This window comes from Rhinolophus sinicus, linkage group LG05, assembly GCF_036562045.2.
Source record: "Rhinolophus sinicus isolate RSC01 linkage group LG05, ASM3656204v1, whole genome shotgun sequence".
Lineage (NCBI taxonomy): Eukaryota > Metazoa > Chordata > Mammalia > Chiroptera > Rhinolophidae > Rhinolophus > Rhinolophus sinicus.
The window spans coordinates 169,513,008-169,538,200 of NC_133755.1; the positions used below are offsets into that span (position 1 = coordinate 169,513,008).

Consider the following 25,193-nt stretch of genomic DNA (forward strand, 5'->3'; position numbering starts at 1 on the left):
AATCTAAAATTATGCCTGTGAGATAAGAATAATCTCCATTTCACAGAGGAGGAAACTGTGGCTCAGAAAGTTAAATAACTCGTTAAGGTCACATCAATGACTAACAGTGTAGAAATTTAAACCTAGCTTTTCAGACAACAAATCCTTTACTCTGCCAACCATACTACATACACTTCTCCATCTCTGTGTCTCTACTTGACATTCCCACTGTCATGAGTTCCTTCTCACCTTTGTCTACTGAAATCCTCGTCCCCCACCAGGGCTCTGCTCAAATGTCCTCACATGGTAAATCAAAAGCAAGAAGCTGTAATGTCATTTGCTTTTCATATAAACAAGAGCCAAAATGCAGGCTGGGAATGATTTCTTCTCTTCATTATCAATTTTCTTTAAAAAATTTTTACTATCGTTGTCTAGAAAATTTGTTATTCAGGAAAGCTTTTGGGATTATCAAGTGAATTATGAGAGCTGTTTCTATTTCATATATACAATATGGAAGGGGGAAAAGGTGTTTTACAGGCCCTAAAACCTCAGAGCTGTAAATGTTGTACACAAAACTTGTACATAAAACAATAAATGAGAACTTTTTTAGCATAACCACACTTGTACTTGATGGAAATAAATGAGTATCCACAGGTATGGAAATCACTTGCCTCACAATTGGGAACTATGTGATATATTAAGTTACTTTGAAAACAATGTTTCATCATTTGTGATATATATTCTTGAAATTAAAGTTCATTACCCCAGTGAAACCATTCTAGACCATTTTAGACTTAGAACATACCCATCCCTCTTCCAAACTCTACCCTTACCCCCTAAATTACATCACTAAGATGTAACTGACAAAGGGATAAAACATTTCTTTCTGCATAGCTAAGTCTGGACATTAGAAGTACCTGATTAGTATTTTTGATTGGCATGTAGTCCTCATCTTCTTTTTCTTCAGAGCAATGACGGGTTTTCTTCTTGTGTTTTTTGCTTGTGTGTGAGTGACTTGATTTTGAGTCTTCTGCCTCCTCATCTAGTATAAGGTCATATTTTGCACTGTACCAGCTAGTTAAGGACAAATATGAGAACTGACACTGCTAATACATCAAAACTTAAGAATCTGGTGAATAAAAGAGGCCATGAGGCTAAAGGTAACTTTAAAGCAAAAAAGCATCTTATAAGCATAGTTTATTTCTAAAACAAAATAACTCCCTTTTTTTTGTCATTACATAGTCAGGAAAAATGGGAGGAACGCTGATTGTATGTAAGCAGTTAACAATTGGTAAGTGGGAAGAAAATATAGAGGGGGTAAAACTATATCCACAAATGAAAACATAAGTACCTAAAAAAATAAGGAAACGTGTCAATAATGAAAAAACTTAAACTTACAAAATGAGGCACACGTTTAACTAGAAAAAATTAAGATAGTAAAAACTCCAATGTCAGAAGCTATATAAAAGGTACATTCATGTGACTCTTCTTTTGAAGTATAAAATTAGTTCAATCTTATTGGAGGAAATTTAGCAATCCATAACAGTTATCCTGTTTAAATTCAAGTAAGAATCTATAAAAAATTGAAATAACAAGTTAAATGAACAAAGGTATACATAATAGGATTATTTTTAACAACAGAAAATGGGAACAAAAAGCCCAGTAATAAATACACATTTAAATATACCATAGTACTTCAACACGACATATTGTTATAAAGGAAGTTATTAGCAATGATAAATGAATGCTATGAAAAAACCTGGGAAGGTGTCTATGAAAAATTAAAAGTGAAAAAAGATTGAAGCAAAAACTGTAGATACTATATGGTGATCATAACTTTACAAAACTTTATAAAAGACCAAGGCTTGAAAGGAACAAGGAGAGAGAAAAAATATAATTTGTCTAGATGGTAGAACTATGAGTGAATCTTTTTTTAATTTCACATAAATGTGAAATTAAAACAGATAATGTCCTTTAATTTAGAGATAAGCATTTTCTCTAATACACTATGATGCCTTAGAATAAGAAAATGTGTAACTACTACAACCTCTGATGAAAATAATCTCAAATTCTAAAACAGATTTTGAGGAAGGCTGACAAAGGCTAGAATAGTGGGTTTCGAAAGAAAGCATATGAGGAAGCCCAATATGCAGAGCTACGTGAGTGGCATGTGGAAGCAGAGTAATTGCAGACACACTTCCCTCAGGACCAGGGTTCCATGTCTGTTTTCACGATGCCACAGCCTATGTTCTCCTCAGGATGACTCACTTGTACCTAAGATTAAATAGGAAAACTGCACCTCACTTTTCCTAAGGTGGTAAAGATGGCTAGTCAGCCTGTACCATCCTATTATTACTCTGTTATCTCTAACTTCTTTTCTCCTTTGTACTATGTCACACTGTTTCCAGAGTACTTCTGGATCTTCTCAGATACAAGCTCAAGAGCCCTTGCCTATGATTTCACCTTAGTGTGTTACTTTGTATGCTTCTCCCTCTGCCCAAAATGCTTGAGAGAGGTGTTTTTTAAACTGATCATAATCCATCAATGGGATGCAAGATACATTTAGTGGGTCACAGCCAACATTTTTTAATAACATAGAACAGGCCATAGAGTACATGACACATAATTAAAACACTATGACATTTTTGTTCAATGATGTGTGCATGTGAATGATTACACTTGGGTTGTGCGGGGTCAAGACATAAACTGTTTTCTTAAATGACAGATCACAGTTAAAGAAAACAGCACCATACCTCAGCCTTCCTCCTCTCCCCCAGGCTCAAGTTGCAGCTTTCATGTCACTTCTTTTAGTGTTCCTTGAGGGTCTTCCCTGACCCTTCTCCTCTATTTAAAATCCCATATCCCACAAATGTACTTCTTTGCAACTGTATAGACATATTTAATTCATCATAATTACTTAATGTCTGTTCTTCCCCCTACTCCAATACTAAAACATACAGTCTATGTGGGCAGGGGCTACATTTCACTGCTAAACTGGATACGTAATAGATGTCACACCACTAAGTATCTACTGATTACATGTCACACCACCAAGACCCTTGTTGTATCTCTTCTTCCTCACTTACCCACTGTCTTCTACTCACCACTATAATGAACACTTCTAGAATATGTCAAATCTCTCCAAAATCATTTGAATGAAACACATATTTATGATCTCTCTGACCTCTTTTCCCTAATTTCTTCCCTAAGGCTTAGTCTGGCCAAATTAAACTTCCCTCTCCTTCTACTTCTATTTTTTCACCTTGTTATTAGCACCCTTACTTACAGCTTTTGTTTTCTCTCAAGATCCATCAAGTATATCCCTACCATGCCTTTCTAACTGATTTAAGACAACTTATCTGCAGATGCGATTATTATCTGAATCCCCTTTCTTTGCCATAGTAACAAAGGAACGTAATACATAATATATAATGTGGAAAAAATATAGATTCATCTTACATATTACAAACACACGTTCTATCCCTCTATTATTGCCTCACTACAATGAAACATATCAATTAACAAGAACATAAAGACTATCCTACGGGGTCAGATTCATGAATTTCCTTTTTCTTGTTCAGTATTCTGTTTGAGAATAATTAACAGTGGTTTACACCAGGACATGTCTGTTTTCTCCATCAACCTCAAAAGACTAAATGCAGGCACTGTTGAATACTAGCCAAATCTGGTTGTTTAAATTTAAATTAATTAAAATTAGACAAAATTTAAAATTCCGCTCCTCATTCCATTCCACATGCCCAATAGCCACAAGTGGTGCGTAGCTACATGGGACAGTGGAGAGAGTACATTTCCATCACTGCAGAAAGTACTACTGGACATTACTGGGCTAGAGATTTATTCTCTATCATGCCTCGTTTCTTTTCTTCACTCTTAGTAATTTATCATCTTGAATTGAAAACACTGTAATACTCCATACTCTTTTCTTTTCAGCCTGAACTACCTCCTTCTACTTTGTATTCTACGACTGTACTTCCTTTTATTTGTCCTACACACTCCCTTTCTTCCAGCTGCAGTTACTATTGGTTGTCCTAAATTTAATTTCAAAGATTTGATAAATAATGTTTACTTTTTCAGACTAAATCTTAGCTTACTGCTTAGTCTGCCTACATGTGAAAGCCTCTCCTCATGCTGATTATGTCAGTACACTGCAGACTCTATCCAGCTTTAACACCTTGCAATGCTTTAGTATTACCGATAGTCGACACAATTTTTAAAATGAGTACAGAACAGGTCAACCCAATAGTCATCTTTCTTTGATGATGACTTGGAAGAGAAACGTCTATATAGCATGGGAAAAGAGAATCCCTAACACACCAACAGAAACTAGAAAACAAAGAAACCATTTACAGAAAGAATCACAAAAGAACCTTTGCAACGTGTGCGGTGATGGATTTATAATAAGAACATCAATGAAAAATTAAAATGACCTAATATGAACAGTATGTTTCATTGCTTCTTACTTCTCTCAACATAAAATTTGGAAGAACCTAAATTAAACAGTCAATAGATTTCTTTTTAGTCCTATAAAAGTCAACTCTTGCACACCATTGGAATCTAACAAATATTGGTTGCCAGACTGACAACATACTAAGCAGAAAGAAGCAATCTAATCATGTAAAACAACAGGATTTTGTTGTCTACATATTCACCATCTCCAAAGAATTTAAACATATGAGGAAGCTAAGCACAAAGGATTTTGCTTAGCTAAAATAAATTTCTATGAGTAATTTAAAACATTACAATTATATACAGGAAATATGAACCTTACCTGAACGATCTTCTGAGAGTAAGTGTTAATCTTAACCTAAGAGTAGGGAGGGAAAAGAATTAGGCTAAAGATTTATTTCAACCCTAACTTTCTCTATATAATAAAGCACATACTGAAAAAGCAAAGGCAGTGAAAAGAGATAAACATAAACATAAATGAAATGACTCCTTCACAAACCATCTAGATTCAGGACCTTGTCTTCTACAGCCTTGGTGGCTTTTTGTAACATCATACAGCACTACACAGAGTGGATGGTTAACACATACTGACTAACTGGTTCTTATGAAGGATACTCCTGTTTGGGCTTTACTTTATCTTTCAGAACCAAATTAGATGATTTATCCTGTTCCTTTTCATACTCCTTGAAATCACTCTTGGTGTATTTTCCACCTATTTATTAAAAAAAGAAAAAATAACTTGGAGGAAAGGTCACCTTATTAATCAAAAACAAAAATTATTTTATAAGAAGTACAATATATAAGAGCTATTTTATAAGTGGCATATATATCAGGGGATAGAAAAAGGCTAAGAGAACAGAAGAAGAAGAAGAATTCATTCTCCATTATTATTTTAACTGAAATCCGATATCCATTTTGCTAGGTAACCATATGCTGCCACCTAATGAAATATGTGAATATGACAACGCCAAACTTTCAAATACTACCAAACAATTCAGCACATCATTCAAGTAGTGCTTTCTATTTCTTCCTCTTAAGTAAAAAATAAAACAAAAAAATCTTAAAAATCAGGGGAAATAAAGAAAAGTGTTATAGAAAAAAAAGAATAATGCTAGTAAAATTTAGCATTATAGGGTAAATAATTGCCAAAGTGAAATCTTTTAAAAACACTGGATCAAAAATCAAAATCCGTATTATTTCAGCATATCACAGATTCAACCATGAATTTGATATGCCATTATCAGGAACTTATTTGAGATATATCTATCCATCGATCAATGATCGATGGATAGATACACACACACACACACACACACACACACACACACACACACAAAAGCACACACATATATTCAAAATATATGGAATGTCATGTACAGAGGTAATACAAAGAACACAGAAGAATAAAAGATTAGAAACTTGATTGTCCATTAATAGGACTGGTTCAATATATTATGATATATACATTCAACAGAATTTTGTGCAGCCACTGAAAATAATAAGCTGCCATTTTATATACGGATGTGACCTGATTTTTTAGATACACTGTTAAGTGACAAATACAAGGTACAGAAACAGTATGTACAGCCTGCATCCATTTGTGTTTTCCTTTCCTAAAAGAGAAAAATGTGTGTGTGTGTATGTATATTTGTATGTGTGTATATATATCTATGTGTGTGTGTGTATATATATACACACACACACACATAGATATACACACACCATATATATATCCAAAAAATATATAGTGCTAAAAAAATGTCTACACATTTTAAGGAAAAAACTGTATTAAAATTGTAATACTCAATATAGTAACAAAAGATGAATACAAGTTACATTTGACTTCTGCGATTTCAAGAGGTGCTCAAAGTGGTTACCATCAGCGTCCAGACACTTCTGATTACCGGGAACTACTGCTTGAGTAATGTTGACCAAAGTGTCCACTTGCATACATTTTTTGGCACCCCAAGTATATAAAATATGTGTGTGTGTGTGTATATATATATATATATATATAATATATTTAAAATATATATATTTTTTCTCTCTTTTAAAGGAGAAAACTATATATAAAACTATATATGTAAATAAAGTATATATGGGAAAAAACATGAAAGGAAATTCTAAACATAAAAATACATATATATGCATATTCAAAGAATGTATGTTGAAGGTTACAAAAGAAACAGGTTGAACAGTGTTACTAACTCTGGGAAGAGAAATTGGGTAGATGAGGGGCAGGAGTGGAAGGGAGACTTTTTTCCACATTTTTATGAATCTTTTCAATCTTGGACCATATGACAACTAAAATAAATAACTAAACTTTAGGAAAAAAACTTTAAGAGTTTTGCATCTAGAACAACCAAAGAAGTGTCATAATTACTTTGGAAACATGTCCTATCTGCAGTGGGTAATTACAAGTAATTTATAATACAGTCAAACATAGGAAATATATTCAACATCAGTTTAAAATACACATACACACTCACACACACACACACCCTTCTTAGATTCTAGCTATTAGCATCTAGCACCGATGTAAAACCCTAAATGGCAGGCATGACATCAGTGAACATGTCTCCTAATTCACAGCACTAAGTCAAACGAGACACACACACACACACGAGCATGCAAAGCAGAACAGAAACAAACAAAACTGAACCAACATACCTTTTCCTTTCCATTTAACCTTTGCAACAGACTGGCTGAAATCCACATGTATTCTTCTGTCATCTATAAGTACATTGTCCATTTTAAAGAATGCTTTCTCACAATCTTCTTCCTAATAGGAATTATAAAAACTTAAGCATAAATCTTTATGGAAAAGATTTCTGCAGCTAGAACAAATACTGAAAATACAAAATGTTTGCTGTTACTAAAATGAATACGCATATTCAAATGCTTATTCTGCACAAAATGTTATTAAACGTTTTGTATTATCTCAATTAACTCTGATTACAACCACAGGAGGTACTATCCATGATTATCTCCATTTTCTCAAAGAGAAAAGAGAAGTTTAGAAGTTTAGAAAGGTACAGTTGTCAAAGATCACACAGTTAGCAAGGGCGAGGCCAAGATTTGAACCGAGGCAGTCGACTGCAGTGGACATACACTTACCAATTGTGTTAGTCAAAACCCAAAATTATCCTGAAAATTGAAAGTTGCTTCTATAAATTTGGGGTTAAAATCCATTTGACAGCAAAGCCTGATGTAATGTGAGGCTATCGCCTTGATTTATTCCACTTAGTATGAATATTCATTTGTTTCCCTGAAGAAATTGTTTTTTGATGGATTATGGAATGCTGACTCAGAAGAGTATTATATAAAGCACAGATCTGTGTGTACACACACACACACACACACAATTATTATAATGAAATACCATATGTCAATGAAAATTAACAATACATGTTAAAAGCTACGTGCAGTAACATAAATAAATCTTACAAATATAACACTGAACAAATGAAGGTAGACACAAAAGCACAAATCCTGTGTTTACATTTATATCAAGTTTAAAATTAGACAAAACCTGTCTATGATGTCAGAAGTAGAGAAAATTCTCTGAGGGGACACAAGAAGGGCCTCTGGGATCCTGGTAAGTTTTTTTCCGCTAATGTTTTATTTCTTGACTTGGGTGGTAGTTCACATGGGTGTATTAACTGTGATAACTCATCAAGCTGTTCACTCATGAGCTATACATTTTCTGTATGCATTTTACTCTTCAGTTTAAAATTTTTTTTCTATGAGATTATTCAAAACATAGAAAACTTGCCTAACATGCCAAAAACACAGACGAAGTGATAAACACTTACAAAGAGGCTATCGGCCATGAGAATTACGAAGCAGAATAATGTATCTTAATCTGATTTTCAAAAAATGAGAAAAGCCACAGAAGATCCACCTCAAAAACTGAAATGCTGAATCATAATAAAGAACTCACAGATTCTATAATCACCCTACATTCTAAAGTGGAACTGAACCACATATTCACGGAAAATGGTATATCAGAGAAGACTGAGAAACACAGGCAGTCAGCAGTCTATGCTATAAAGAAATGAAATTATATTTGTGAGCAAATAAATAGCACATCCTATAGTGTCAATGATGCACTGACAGTGTCAGGTTTACAAAAATTATTTGTGGCAAACCAAAGGTAGAGATCTTTCTGCTAGCACCAGTATACCTTGTAGATATCATTTCTGGTACACTTGACAGTATCTAAGTAAAATTTCTTAGGTGTGTCTTCCCAACCAGCCATATTCATCTTGCACTCCTAGGATTTATCACAGTGCCTAAAATATAGGTGTTCGATAGATTCTTTGGAATAACCATAACTTACAATGAACTACTACTGGACACACATCAGTCCAAAGACGCATGAAAAAATAGCATAGCCTAGCATGGTGGCCAAAAGCAATGGGAACTGAATCAGACATATGTAAGTTCAAATCCCAGCGATAACATTCACAAGGTCAATGATTTTCAATAATGGTGCATCACCACAATGGATCTCAATGTACTTATTTGGAAAAGGAGGACAGTACCTATCTTACAGATCGTGAGGATTAAATGCATGTCAAATAGCATAATGCCTGGCTTAAAGAAAGTTATTTGAGTAGCCTAAGCTATCATTATTATAGATCTAGAAGGTCGTGTAATCCAATACTGAACTTTTATTTATAAGTTAACACCTAGAAAGAAGAGTTCTAAATAAACTGCCAAATGTCATATAACAGCTAAATACACAGCTCAGATTAATATCTAGAACTTAACATCTAGTCTAGTTCTTTTTCTATTACTCAATTATAGATCTACCTAAATAACACTGAAAAAAATCATTTATAGAATGTGAAGGACTTTACCTAAAACTTTATGACCTACCTTTTCAAATTCAATAAAAGCATAACAGAGGGATTCTCCTGTCTTCCAATCACGGATAACTTCACAACTGAAAGTTTGGAAAAAGTGACATTAAAAAAAAAACAAAAAACTCATGTTTACTCTTTAAAAGTGAAGAACAAAGTAAGACAGTTATTACAAGGCAAAGTTAAACTCACAGAACTATTTCTCCAAATTTCTTAAATAACAATTATTTTTGAAAAAATAGTTCACCAGTCTAGTTAACTACATTATCTAGTTCTACTCTAAGTGCCCTATCTAGGCCTACAGTCCTAAGTTCCCAAAGTACTGAGGAAGAATAAGATAAAAATATATTTAATTTTCCTGTGGCAAAAGTAAACCACTGTTAAAAATATTTTTTAACCATAATTAACTTCTAGTCCAAATTTAGATGAATTACAGAATACCTAATGTTACTGTAGAATAATGGATGGACATTCATACATATATACATGTTCAGTAAGTTTATGCTTTGGAGTTCTGAATTTTAATATAAGCCAAGATCAATTTTAACCTCACAGGTATAGCTATTATAGAAAACTAATCCATCTTACAACCAAGTGAAAGGGCAGTAAGGTGGAGTGCAAACCCTTTCCTCATGTATCCTAAGTCTAATTTTCTTTTGTCATGTATCCTAAGTCTAATTTTAAAAACGTGAAATGAAACACAAAAATAAAACATTGTGAGAAAAAGGAAAAGTAATCACATTATAGCATATGGTTCAGATGTTACATTTAATGTACACATTAAAATGTAAATATTGAACAATTACCTAACCAAAATTATGACACAATCAAAGCAGTAGGAGGAAAGAATGAACACAGGTTAGTAACAGAGGTAAATCCTCATGTGCCTTAGCAGGAAGTCAGCATATAATGTCTAAAATTAAAAAATAAAGTAGCAGTACAGGAGTATTTTTTACAAATATGGTATATTTTAAGTGGGTGGAGGAATAAAGTTGGGTAGATATTTACAGGAAGATTTTTCTTTCAAGGGGAAGAATCAAGAACAGCTCCATGGAAAAAGAAACCATGAAAGAAAAGGAAATTCTAAACACAAAATAATACTTTTTAATTAATTATAAAATATTCCCATCCCATAGAAATACTAGCTAGCTTTACAGACTTTTGCATTAATAATACAAAAGACAAATTTGGGAAAATATAGATTCAAATTAATTTTGATATAGATTGCTGCTAATTCTAGTGAGAACTTAAATGAGATAAATATTTTAACATTCAAGGTTATTGAGAATATTACAAAACTAGACACAAACTGTTCCATTCACTTCCTATTTTAGAGTGAAAATATGTTGAAGTGGAAAAATCATTCAATTATATGATATATATATAGTATTTGTATATATACTTATATACATATTTTTCTTCCCTACTGTCCAAAAGCCTCCTCTGTAAAATTCACCAGTACAAAATTCACCTAGAGTTCATAGACTCATCAAAAATATGTCATTATAAAACAACCAACTAATACCTAGTTTTTTTAAATCTTTCACTAATTCTAGAAATTACCTTCTTATTGGTCCAAATCTTGAGAATATTATCTCCAGATCTTCATCTGTGGTCACTGGATTCAATTTACACACAAACAGCACATTTTCTGGAGGTTTAATATCTGCATCAGGTAGGTCTCCCACCTAAATTATTAGTAAACAAAAATATAAATCAATTCCTTTATTTAGTTTCTATTCTAAATACCCCATCCAAGCCCAAAATGCTAATTTCTCTAAAACATCTAAATTTATATTATAAACTGCAGGCTCAGTAAAAGAAATCTAAACAAGATCTCAAAATTCATAACTGACAATTCTTAAAACAACAATCCCTTTTAAAGATGAGTAAAGTGAAATTCAAAAAGGTTAAATAATTAACTTGCCCAAAGCCACACAATAGTAAGCAACAGAGTTGGGATTTGAACTCAGGTTTATCTGAGCTCCAATTTTTCATTTTTCATATTTGGTATATTAGAAACAGAATTTATGTAAAGTATATCTAAGTTATGAAGCATGAAAATAAAAAATGCCCATGATGCTGACAACTAGCAGCTTAACTAAAATGTCCCCTGATCCCATTATCCCTATGCCTGTTTCACCAGAAATAACAAACATCTTGCTTTTTGGTTTTCCTTTTTGGCATATCTTTAAAGTTTTACCACATAGGTATGTATCCCTAAGCAATATATTGTTTAGTTTTGCTTGTTTTTAAACGTTTGAAAAGTATTATCGTACTGAATCTAGCCTTTTGTGATGCCCAGTTCTTCCCACATTATTGTTCTGTATGGAACAGCAACCATTCCTGGAGAGTTTCTAGCTTTTCACTCTCACCCTCACTATCATCTTCCTCTTCAGCCAAATTGGAGTCAACTTCACAGTCAATTGCTGCACTGAGCAGAGCGTATGTATCACGTCCTACTGAAGAACTAGTAAAGGTGACAGTGCGAGAAAACCGTAATGATGGTGTGGGTTTCATTGTGGGAAAATTATACTTCCCATGGCCTTTAGATAGGGAAAACAATATTCCTTTATACATATATTCGAAACTCTCAGAGACAACTTTTGATAAGATTATCATGTACAGTTATCTCCTCATGGATAAACACAATAAAACAAAAAGAAATTTTGAAAATCAGAAACAGTAAGAAACAGAGCCAGGAAGATCTGCTCAGTGTCTCTAAAACCTATCAAAAGACAACAATAACCTAAGTCCAGTAAGCAGTATCATGGCAAAAGGCATGTAGAAGTTCTCAGCACTACTTTTTGTAATTTTTCCATAAATTTGGAATTATCCCAAAATAAAAAGTTTAAAAATACATTAACCCATTTTCTTCTGGCATAAAGTTCCTATACTTTTGCTGTTGAAAACTCTGATGATAATCCAACATGCCTTCCCTTATATTCACTTACTCTCATTGCCAAGTTGCTCAAAGGATTTTTCTTTTAAGGCCAGTCATTTTCTTAGAATTTGTCTTGGTGTTGACTGCTGTGGGTCAATGTTCTCAGATACACAGTATGCCCAGCAAAATGTGTATTTTCAATTCTTTTTAATTCAGTAAAGTATTCCTGAATTACAGTCTTTAATATTTATTCCTTCGGCCTGGTAATGCTAGTATGAATTTTAAAACAAACTAGGAATCTGAAAGCTCTACTATATAAAATAATGGTAATAAAAATTTAATCATTATCCATCCATTCAAATATTTATTGATGATCTACTATGTAAAAGGTATACCTCATCCACAAAAATAAGAAGTGGGAAAAATGCCCAGTAGGTCAACTAATCATCTACTGAATAACTTAACTATTCCTCAAATGACTTCATACTGTTAGTAATATAGAGAAAGAGTACATTTCGGAGTGCTCAACTCTACCCAGGCTTATTTTATCCTGTAACTGCTATTCTACTATTTAATCCCAATGCTTAAATTGTACAAAGAATTATTTATTAACATACATTAAATTCAGTCCAAGAAACACTCTAAAAATGAGATGACTGTAACAATTGAAATCCATTTAATATTTGTAAATTGGATATCCACTTCCCACTTTTAAAAAAGGTATTTGGTACTATACTGATAGTGGAATCAAATTTGTTTATTTTCATGTGTTACTATGTCATGTAAACTTTAATCCAGAAAAAAATTCTTAGCAAATTTTTGTATTTTAAGACCATAAAAAAGCCAGAAATAAACAGTAAGTATGTACTGAATACATTGCTGAACAAAGTATTTGAATAAAGATAATTGTCTTACCATTTCTAATAGAATAGCTTGAGTTTTGGCCTCTTTTTCTGCCTTTATTTCTTCTACTTCTTCAGCTGATCTTCCTTTGAAATCATCAATTTCTTCATCTGCTCCTATTCGGCCACTCTGTAAGGTAGAAGTTACTCATATAGATAAAGAATAGCAAAATCTGAGAAACACGGGAGACATTATGCTTTATTCTTAGTTGTAGCAAATGTGTTAGAATAGAATAACTTTATTTTGTTTCACAAATGTGAAACTCACAAACCTCTAAAAACTGATTTAAATTATTTCAATAATATTAGCCAGACTAGTCTTCTAATTTATTGTTAAATCAAAATATTTATATAGAAACTATCTAGTATCCAACTAAGTGCTGAACACAGAAGATAAGTGATCTTAGAAATCAAGCACCAAATCCAATCATAAAGATAAATTCAGCTTTAAGGAAGTCTCATAAGCAGAAATTTATACCTTAACATATCTGAGGAAAAAGTATGCATTATTCCACAGAAATTTCTGGGTTCTAACCTGGCTCAAGAGTCCCCCAGGGGAAAAATTCCCTTAAAAGATAATAGAGTAGCTGGTTTAATCCCCACATGGGCCAGTGAGCTGCACCCTCTACAGTTAAGATCGTGAACAACAGTTCTCCCTGGAGCTAGAAGGCTGAGCAGCCTGAGGTTGGCATAAGCGGCTGTAAGCTGCCGCAGGCTGCTGTGTGCTGCTGTGTGCTGCTGTGGGCTACGGTGTGCTGCCATGAGAGGCCGGCAGCCAGCGTGAGTGGCAAGTGGCCAGTGTGAGTGGATGGCAACCAACATGAGTGGCCAGCAGCCGGAGAGATCTGTGAGCAAACGACCAGCAACCGACTGCCCAGGCTGGAAGGAGCACAAGGCTCATAATACCAGCATGGGCCAGAGCGCTGTGTCCTACACAACTAGACTGAGAAACAACAGCTTGAACAGGAGTGGGGTGGGGGAATCCCAAGGAATCTACAGAAAAAAAAAAGAGTGCTAGAAGGAATAAGTAAATTCAGCAAGTTGCAGGATACAAGGTCAACATACAAAAATTAATTGTATTTCTATGTACTACAATAAAAACATAGAAATCATAATTAAAAACGCAAGACCATTTACAATCACTCACAAAAGATAAAATGCTTAGCTGTAGATATATCAAAACGTGTACAGGAATTGTGTGCTGAACGCTACAAAACACTAATGAAAGAAATCAAAAAGATCTAAATAAATGGAGCGTTCATGGATTGTAAGGTTTAACATAGTAAAGATGACAGTTCTCAAATTGTTATACAGGTTTAATGTAATTCCTATCAAGATTCACCACCCAAAAAATTTTTTTTAAAAAATAGGGGTTCGCTATCTATTTGGAGTTAGGAGATAAGAAAAACATTTCCCCCAAGTGTTCATATAAACTTCCAGCACTAAGGTTCTTCTGGTGGAACAGAAACTGAAGAAAGGATATTAGAGAAATTAAAAAAAAAATGAGTACTTCCATAGAAAAGAAAAAGAGCTCTAAACTTATCCTAGTGGATTAAGTAAAAAAGTCAATCTGAAGAAGTAAGTTTAATAGGCTAAAAACAAAATCTATGCGAAGCATTAATATGCGTGTGTATTCAATCACAAGAGGACTCAACTTACATCTAGTTGTTCCCTTGTTGGTTCTGGTGATCGATCAGGAATTAATAAATCAGGAGGGTCATCAAATGGATCATCTAAAATCACTGTATGATTAATCCTTACAAAAGAAATCCAAGTCAAACGTTAGATTTACATTATTTCAGAATCTATGTTTTACTTTTTATATAGATTGTAACAAATGTCTTATGTATCTGTAAAGCCAAAAAACCATAAGCTCTTAAATTTTATTGCACAGGATATTACTAGAGTATACTTTCACAATTAGTGTTACTGTCTTTCATTGTTTGATATTATATATATTATCTTGCATTACTCTAAAACATAAATGTTTAAATTTTAGTACTTTTGCCATTATTTTTCAATAGTATGCATTTCAAAAAAACTAAAGAATTAATAATTCCTCCCAATATAAACAATTATAAATAATTAGTACAATTGTAAAAATATAAAAGGTCTTTTTTATTAAAAAGATTGTCTTATATTAGCTGACATTTTGGAATTATCCCCAAACCAGTCTTATGCAAGCCATCACCACTACATGTCAAACATCACAGTATTAAAACATACTAGTACATTCAGGTAGTAAATTGTAACCACACCTGATATCTTGATACGGTACAAAATCCTTGTCAACAAAGGTCTCATTAATTTTCTTAATTATGTCCATGCCTTCTGTCACCTCACCAAACACTGTATGAACACCATCAAGGTAATCTAGATTATCTCCTGTGGTAATAAGAAACTATAAAGAAAAAATGAATACATATATATATATATATATATATACACACACACACATATATATATATATATATATATATATATATATATATATATATAGACACACACACACACACAATTCAAACACAAATCAGTTACAGACTGACAAAAATACACAAAAGTAGTAAGACTCTACATTAACTGCATGGATTCTTACCCACCTGTTACTAGTACTAAGGAAAAAGCACAAAGCTTACACGTCAAGCGTCAACATATATACCAACGTTCCCCTGACTGTTTAAAATACTTGGGCAGACCAAGACTGTTTTTTCCCATGTAAACTGTAAGGGGAAAAAGACAGCATCTACTCCAAATGGGATTGCGGTGAGCATTAAAGAAGACAATGAATGAAAAGTGCTCAACATGACCTGTTTTGAAATAAGTAATAAACAAGAAAGGAAACGGGCCACAATGTGAACAGTGATGATCCGTGAATGGCGGGATTGGGAGCAATGTTATTTTCTCCTTTGTACTTTTTGGTGTTTTCTAAATTCCTCACAATGAACATGCCTTACATTTAAAAAATAATAGTAATAATAATTTTTTTAAAATGTTTCCATGATGTCTTGTAGTTTTTGTTATATAGAAAAAAATTCCTTCTAACAAATATCTTGACTGAAATTTTTTCCTTACTGCATCATTTTAAAGATCACTTTGTGGGATCCTTCCAGTCCTTCATTTTAAAGTAAAACTCATCTTCTTGCCCACTTCCTCACCTGAGATCCATGCTGGTCGCTGCCATTGTTCACCATGGACACGGTGCCTTTCTTCCTGTGCTTAATTCTTGGCACTTTTTCTGCCTCAAAAAAGCTTGCTTGATCACCATACAGTTGACTGAAAATACATATAATAAGGTTATAAGAGAGAAGTACTCTCCACATGAAATAAAGAACTACTAGTAACATAGGGTTACCACTTCTTTACCGAAATGCAAGTATGATTCAAAATATTCCTCTTTTTTTGCTTTGTATTAGGTTGGTGCAAAAGTAATTGCGGTTGGGCCGGCCCGGTGGCTCAGGAGGTTAGAGCTCCATGCTCCTAACTCCGAAGGCTGCCGGTTCGATTCCCAAATGGGCCAGTGGGCTCTCAACCACAAGGCTGCCAGTTCAATTCCTCGAGTCCCGCAAGGGATGGTGGGCTCTGCCCCCTGCAACTAAGATTGAACATGGCACCTTAAGCTGAGCTGCCTCCCGGATGGCTCAGTTGTTGGTTGGAGCACGGGCTCTCAACCACAAGGTTGCCAGTTCAATACCTCGACTCCCGCAAGGGATGGTGGGCAGCGCCCCCTGCAACTAAAATTGAACACGGCACCTTGAGCTGAGCTGCCGCTGAGCTCCCAGATAACCCTAACCCTCTCAACCACAAGGTTGCGGGTTCGACTCCAGCAAGGGATGGTGGGCTGTGCCCCCTGCAACTAGCAACTGGACCTGGAGCTGAGCTGCGCCCTCCACAACTAAGACTGGAAGGACAACAACTTGAAGCTGAACAGAACCCTCCACAACTAAGATTGAAAGGACAACAACTTGACTTGGAAAAAAGTCCTGGAAGCACACACTGTTCTCCAATAAAGTCCTGTTCCCCTTCCCCAATAAAATCTTTAATAAAAAAAAAGTAATTGCGGTTTTTGCAATTATTTTTAACCTTTTAAACTGCAATTACTTTTGCACCAACCTAATACATTTAGGGAACTTGGGAAAAAAAATCTGTATTTGAAATATATTTTAAAACGCGGATTAAAATATGCTAGTGAACACCATTAAGAGACAATTCTATTTTTACTCATTTAAAAATAAAAGAACATACCCAAAAACAGACTCTCCTCCACGGCCAGTCCCTGTAGGGTCACCAGTTTGTATAATAAAATCTCTCTATAATATATAAGATACTTTGTTAATTCACAGCGTTTGCTAGATGGTTCTAATAACAAAGGACACAACTAATATCCACCAACTCACCTGGACATTGTGAATAAGGCAATAATTGTAATACTTTATTTTGCACAACTTCAGGAAATTCAAGCAGGCTGAAAGAAAGTAAGTCATAAATTTATCACAGTAGTTCACAAACACATATTTACGCAAGTAAAAGCACAGGTAGCATAATTTAATTTCTAAATTATCACATAAAACCTCGCCCAAATGGTCAAATGTCCAAAGCCATAAAAAAGGCAGTAAACCTAGAAAAAGGCAATATATTTTAAAGTATCTTCTTATTCTCTTTTCCTTAGGATTTCTTGGGCATCTGAGCTAATGCAAGAAACTGACACTTATCTGGGATAAGCAATCATTTATTGATAGACTGGCTTTGTAAGAAAAAAGAAATATTAAAGAGGATACTATGATGGGAAAGGATCTAGCAGAGTATCTAAAAATTGATACAGATTATATAAATTTGAGAAAAATCAAATAAATATATGGGACCAATTATTTTTACAATGATAAAATAATTCCATACACAAAAATCCATACACTGTCTTGTTCCAGTTTTCTCATATAAATGCACCTGATGATCCAATAAACATTGGCTATCTTCTAGGTACTCCGGTAATGCTGTCAAATGCCATTAAACCGTGGTTTCTGTCCTCACCAAGTTCATAATCTAGTTGCGGAGACACACACTAATAATTTCTCAAGGCACTAAGCAAGAAACCAGACAGACAGAAAGATATATGAGGCAGTCTCTGCCCCCAAGGAGCTTATACTAAACTAAGGTTCTTACACCTGAACGCAAATAGTTACAATACTGGGCATATCTAATAATACCATTTCTGCCACTTAGATAGCAAAATGGGAAAATGTGGGTTAAAAAATGCCACAGGAGTTCAAAAGAGAGATTGTTTCTCGTTGGAGAAATTAGAAGACCTCGTGGGGGCTTAGGGTGAGCATTAAAAGAATTGGACTGGCAAAGAGTAGAAAATGTGTAACATGTACAATGTTACGTGGCACAAATGGTACAAATAAATGTACAAGAGATGCACCACTCTAGTGGGGAATATTGACAACGGGGGCATGTTGTATGCGTGGGAGTAGGAGGTATAAGGGAAATCTCTGTATCTTCCCCTTACTTTTGCTATAAACCTTAAACTGCTCTAAAAAAGTAGTCTTAATTTTTAAGAAAGGAGGGAGAGAACCTACAGATTAAAGGTATTTAAGAGATATATCAACCAATATAATACTTACATGGCCCTTGTTTAGATCCAATTTAAATCACGATTTTTCAAAATGTTTATGAAACAATAGGAAAAGATGAATGATACTGAAGAATTAGTGATAATTTTTTCAGATGTGATAAATGATTTGTGGTTATGTTGTCTTTTTTTTTGAGTATCTTTTAAGATACAAATTGAAGTGATTACAGATCAAATATATCGCATGTTAACAGATTTACTACAAAAAATCCATTGGAGGCGGGAGTATAAATGAAACAAATTGGTTATGTATTTACAATTGTTAAATGAAGCTGGTCATTGGCACATGAGGATTCATTTAAATGATTCAATTTCTGTATATGTTTTAAGTTTTCCATAATAAAAAGTAAGAGGAAAGAAAAAGAAGGGAGAGAGGGAGGAAAGGAGGAAGGAAAGTAAGTCTGGACACGTTTACTGTGGATTGATAAGTAGTTATACACATAAGTAGGTATCCTCCAATCACACACTTACAAATACATACAAACAGGGTAGGCATCTGTTCTTAGTGCTCCCAGCTATCTTTGCAAAATCATGCTTGTCCATTCTGTCTGTGTTAATTAGGTGGGATAACCTTATCTCCCCTTTAGTTCCACACAGCTCTGGGGAAAGAGCCCCACTCATTTGCTAGGTGCTGCTCCATGTGAAGAGTGGCAGACAAACTCAAAGGAAAGCAAAACCAAGAGATGAAAAATACAATTCCTCTGAACCCCTGGATCCTGCCATCCTTAAGCTAAGCTTACCGCAGTAACATGAGGTAATCAATTATTTTCTTTCATCCAGTGAAGAGTTGAGTTTCTGTCCTTTGCACAGTCCGAATACAACACATACGAGTATACCAGGGGTGTCAAAAAAATGTATACAAATGGACACTTTGGGCAACGTTGCTCAAGCAGTAGTTCGTTTTAATCAGAAGTGTCTGGACGCTGATGGTAACCACTTTGAGCACCTCTTGTAATTGCAGAAGTCAAATATGACTTGTATTCATCTTTTGTCATTGGTATATTGAGTATTACAATGGTTTTCCTTTCTTAAAATGTGTGTACATTTTTTTGGCACCCTCTGTATTTGCATTAGTTAATATAATGAACCTTCAGTATGTGTCAGGCATTGCACTAGGTGCTCAGGACACAGAGATAATTAAGGCATAGCCCCAGCTATCTTGGAGTTTACATTCTTGAGAGGAGACAAGCCTTGCAAATAATAGGTAAATGTTATAACAAAATATGTGTTGTGTGATTTATAAAAGACCTGAGACAGAACAGAAGAAACAGAACTAACTCTGCTTAGGGACAACGGAGCGCTTCACAACAGAGATCATGCTTGACCTGGGATTTGAATAATAAGCAGGAAGTCTGCCAAAAGGACAACAGTGGAGAGAAATGTGGGGTAGAGGCGACAATATGAGAAAGGCATGGATGTATGGTTGAGTGTGTGATGGTGGAGATGGGGAAGATAACTGAGTGTGGCAGGAGGCACCCATTGTAGGGTCCTGGGGCTTGTTTCATCCTCTTTAACAGACTGCAATCCATGGGGGCAGGACCCTGGTTGTAACTCCTCTCTCCTGGCCTCCAGTTTCTCCCTACTCTTAGACATTCTCCACACCGCTGCCTATTGTCTTCCTAAAACAAGTTTGCCATGCCTCAGTCCTGCTTTAAAAACCTTCAAAGACTCTGGTCATCAGGAAGGCACACAAGACTGACTATTCACGATATAATGTATATAACCACATTCGCAGTCGCCATTCCACGTCACATACCATTCCTTCAAGCCACATCAAACTACTTGCTGTTTCCAGAAAATTCCAAGCAAACTTAAAGAAAACGCTCAGTCCCACTCATCTTTGAAGCAGCTAGTTCAAGTGTTCTGCACTCTTTGCTCGCTTCGCTTCTCCCCGCCCCCAACCAGGAAGAATTACTCCCGCCTCTGGTTTCCATAGCAACTTACACTTTCTTACACTACAACACTTACAAAGTCAAATGGATCCCCGCGACGATTTCCCCCAAAGGAAAATGAGACCCCCAAGGGCACGGCGCCTATCCCAGGGCTTGGCACAGAGTCTGGCACAGCACGCGATCAGGGAGTGTTTTGCTAAGACCCCGTGCGCACCTCCACAGCCTTCCTCAGCCAAGCGGGTGCTCACTCACCGACCCGAGCACAGCCTCCACGACTTACTGATTACACACCAAGGAATGCCGGTTGTTCCTCTCACCAGTACAGCGCAATAAAGCCACTAAAGCTTTGTGGGCATTGTATATGCAGTCTGCATTCCTCCCCCCGTCTCTGTCTCTCTCTCTCTCTCTCTCTCTCTCTCACACACACACACACACACACACACACACACGTAATGACGAGCACCCGCCATCCGATTGGCCAGCACCAGATACAGGAGAAGGGCTGCTCCTCACAAAAACTTTTCTAACCAAGGCCCGCTAATAAAAGCGCCGGGCTGCGGGCACCAGCAGCCCAGACGCTCGAGCCGTCGACGCCAGGGACTGGGCGGCTAAGGCAAAGCGGGGAAAGCCGATCGCCGCCGCCGCGAGAGGTGAGCGGGGCCGGGCCTCACCGCGCGGACGCTCCTCCGTGTACAAGTCGATGACGATGTCGCCCAGAGTGGTCTCCAGCAGAACCGCCATGGCGCCCGTTTCTCCTCTGCAACACGCCCCGGGAGTGACAGGCGCAGTCCGACGTCGTCCGCACTACGCGTCACTCACGGCGCGACGCCTTATTACGTAATCATTCCGGCGACACCGCCCCCTTCTGGGCGCTGGGTCGAGCCAACCTGGTCTGTGTCATGTGGTGCGACTGGGTGTAAAATCTCAGCCCTTTCACAGTATTATTTCCTAAGTGCCTGGAACTACCTTCTTTACATAACATTTCCTAGCATTTTATTTTTATTGTATTTTTCTCAGACACTAATGTACAGTATACTTTTTAACACCTTTGGGTACAGATATCTATCTCTTCAAGCTTTCAGCCCTAAGGTTACGGGAACTAATAGCTGCGGGAGCAACGCACAGGAGCTTTCTCTGGGCCGTGGGAGTCCTCTGGCTCCAGTTGTGGTAAAGAATGAGGCACAGATCTCCTACACTTCTCTGTTTCTCCATTTCTCTCACCCCAGCCCATGTCTTTATAAAGTCAATGGAAGGTTTTGTAATACTCTATAACATCGAACTCAATTATGGCTTTTACTTTTTTTTAAAATCTTTATGAACCAATAGAAGGTGTTAATTCAGAATGCCAGGGTTAAAAACCACAGCGCCATCACTTACTGTGCTGTAACTCAGGGCAAAAAGCTTAATTTCTATAAACCTCTATTTTTTACATAGAAGATGGGATTGTAAATTATAACCATGTTATTAGGTTTCTGTGAGGTTTAAATAATATACATAAAGCATATAACAATAAATTCTGGCTGCTATAATGATATTTCTATGAGTTACTCTTCATAACAGAAGTATTACTCATTACACGTATAATGAAATTCATTTCTTTTTTTTAATTAGTTTATTGGGGTGACAGTTGTTAGTAAAGTTACATAGATTTCAGCTGTACAATTCTGTATTACATCATCTATAAATGACATTGTGTGTTCACCACCCAGAATCAGTTCTCCTTCCATCACCATATATTTGATCCCCTTTACCCTCATCTCCCACCCCCCACCCCCCTTACCCTCTGGTAACCACTAAACTATTGTCTGTGTCTATGAGTTTTTGTTTCTCATTTGTTTGTCTTGTTCTTTTGTTGTTTTTGGTTTATATACAACATACCAGTGAAATCATATGGTTCTCTGCTTTTCCTGTCTGACTTATTTTGCTTAGCATTATAATCGCAAGATCCATCCATGTTGTAACAAATGGTCCTATATCATCTTTTCTTACCGCCGAATAGTATTCCACTGTGTATATATACCACAACTTCTTTATCCATTCATCTATCGAAGGACATTTTGGTTGTTTCCATGTCTTGGCCACCGTAAACAAAGCTGCAATGAACATTGGAACACACGCGTCTTTATGCATAAATGTTTTCAGATTTTTGGGGTAGATACCCAGGAGAGGGATTGCTGAGTCATATGGTAATTCTATTCATAATTTTTTGAGGAACCTCCACACTGCCTTCCATAACGGCTGTACCAGTCTGCATTCCCACCAACAGTGTATGAGGGTTCCTTTTTCTCCACAGCCTCTCCAACACTTGTTACTATTTGTCTTGTTGATGATAGCTATTCTAAATGGGGTGAGGTGATATCTCATTGTGGTTTTTATGAAATTCATTTCTAAATACACAGACAAGGTTACAGTAAAAGCAGTTTTAAAATATAATAGAAGAAAAATAAGGTCAAAATTGTGAATGGCTTTGGAAATGTAAAAGGAATATCTTTCTTGTTCTCCTTTTGTCACCTTCTGGGGGGTCTTCAGGATGTTTGAAAAAACATAGTTGAGTAATTCTGGAAAATAATGGAGTAGACTGTTTGTGATAGAACTGCAGTGACTCACTTTCTCCCAGAAATCGGAAACAGAGACAGATTATGTCTCAGATTTCCCTTTGGTGTCAAGCCTGCTCGTGAATTGTAGAAAAAGAGGAATTCAAGTTTTGATTGTGAGAATGATGAAAATAATAATGAAATCAGTTGCTGAAAAAGAAAATATATCAAAGTTTGGAGTCAAACAGTACTATTTGGTGTGAAAATAAAGAGGTATTTTTTATATATCTTACATACTTTGTTTTCTATGGTATTAAAATTTTTTAGAATATCTTCTGCTATATGGAAGGTTATCTTCAAAGAATATAAAGCATCTAATATGCACAGAAATACACTGGATTTCTATAGGCAAACTGAACTCTTTTGGATGGGTTTCACAATTAAAGAAATAAAGTTGACATGAGTCCACTCAAAAGAACATCAAAGTTCACACCATACATGGTCAGACAATTAAGTTCGCAAACTCATCCTAGAAAAAGTGCTACATACCTCATTGCTGAGTATCACTATAGTCACCTTTGAAGTACTCCCCTTGGGAAGCTATGCACCAACGCTAGCGCCTAGTCCACCCTTCAAACCAATTTTGGAACTTTTTCTGGCATGGCCATAAATAATACGACGAGCTGTCGTCGTATTACCCTTGATGTCCTAAATGTCATCAAATGTCTTCCTTTCAATATTTCCTTTATCTTCAGGTAAAGAAAGAAGCCATTGGGGGCCAGATCAGGTGAGTGGGGAGGGGATTCCTACACAGTTATTTGTTTACTGGCTAAAAACTCCCTCACAGATAGTGCAGTGTGAGCTGGTACATTGTTGTGATGCAAGAGCCATGAATTGTTGATGAAAAGTTCAGGTCGTCTAACTTTTCACACAGACTTTTCAGCACTTCCAAAGAGTAAACTTGGTGAACTGCCCAGTTGGCACAAATTTATAATCAATAATCCCTCTGATATTAAAAAAAGGTTAGCAACATCATTGAAAACAAGTTCACGAACTTAATTGTCAGACCTTGTATTCACATTGATGGATTTATTTGCCAACTTAATTCTTTTTTCGGTTTGCAGATTAATGTGAAGGCTGAGTATATCAAGCTGAGTCTTCCAACAGATGACAAGTGAGTGGAACCCCACCAAGTCTTGTTTAAAGTTTTGTTATAATTCATCAGAATTGTAGTAGATATAGTGGTTTTTTTCAAATTATGGGACATTTTATTTAATAAGAAATTCCACAGTACTTGTGCTTGGATACAGCAAAACAGTGTCCTAAAGAGAACCATGTCATAAAACATAGTAAAATTGTTCATTATCAAATAATGTCAACTACTTAGACATTATTTATCCAACAAACCTCTGCTCTATCAGGCTTCATACTTTAACATTTGGCCACTGCCCTCCGGGAGCTCAGAGCTAGCCAAGAAGACAGACAAGTGAAAGAATGATAGATGGGCAGACTAATGGGGAGGCTCTTTTAGGAAATACAGACTACCTTACCTTCCCCGGCTACTTTTTCATATATATATACTTTGGAGCCTTATACATATATCACTAGTTCAAATTATACAGATCCACTATTTTATGTGTTCTAACCTCTAAGTTCGTTTTTAATCCCAGCAGTCTAAAATAGTGAAAAGGCCAATGATTGCACTTGGAACCCAAGAGTGGGTGGGGCTTGCAAGTTATTATAATAACGTTGTTGAGTATATTATAGAGGCGAGGAGTTAGTTGAACAATTTTGTAGTTTATGCTACAAAGATTTTGGCCAAAGATTTTGTAGTTTAGCTAAAAAAGCAGGCATGAAGAGAGAGGTTGATAAAAGTGGAAGAGGGGCTAAGAGAGAACCAGATTTGTGTTCTTTTTCATATCAAAAGTTTTATTTTTAAAAAAAGACTGTTTCTTATTCTGCCTGAATGGCAGCGTCTCCAGATTCTTCTCAATCGATATGCAATTCGGTTAATCTGAAATGCCTGACTTTCTTGGCATTC

The 25,193-nt window shown here is 35.7% G+C and overlaps 1 protein-coding gene across 2 annotated transcripts in view; it reads right to left on the reverse strand.

Annotated features, from left to right (window-relative positions):
* The window catches only part of PPIL4 (peptidylprolyl isomerase like 4), a 32,633-nt gene that overhangs the window by 6,221 nt on the left and 1,219 nt on the right, over window positions 1-25,193 (reverse strand). The window contains exons 1-12 of one of the 2 annotated variants that reach the window (XM_019746943.2): window positions 21,290-21,448; window positions 17,495-17,562; window positions 17,343-17,407; window positions 16,256-16,373; window positions 15,359-15,501; window positions 14,760-14,856; window positions 13,114-13,230; window positions 10,878-11,002; window positions 9,331-9,397; window positions 7,117-7,228; window positions 5,062-5,158; window positions 897-1,044 (exon numbers count right to left, since the gene is read on the reverse strand). In XM_019746943.2, the coding sequence (XP_019602502.1) occupies window positions 897-1,044; window positions 5,062-5,158; window positions 7,117-7,228; window positions 9,331-9,397; window positions 10,878-11,002; window positions 13,114-13,230; window positions 14,760-14,856; window positions 15,359-15,501; window positions 16,256-16,373; window positions 17,343-17,407; window positions 17,495-17,562; window positions 21,290-21,359 (1,227 nt within the window). In that variant the 5' untranslated portion in view covers window positions 21,360-21,448. Of the gene's footprint in view, window positions 1-896; window positions 1,045-5,061; window positions 5,159-7,116; window positions 7,229-9,330; window positions 9,398-10,877; window positions 11,003-13,113; window positions 13,231-14,759; window positions 14,857-15,358; window positions 15,502-16,255; window positions 16,374-17,342; window positions 17,408-17,494; window positions 17,563-21,289; window positions 21,449-25,193 lie in introns of those variants that run through there. The other variant, XM_074333698.1, reaches the window with a different exon arrangement.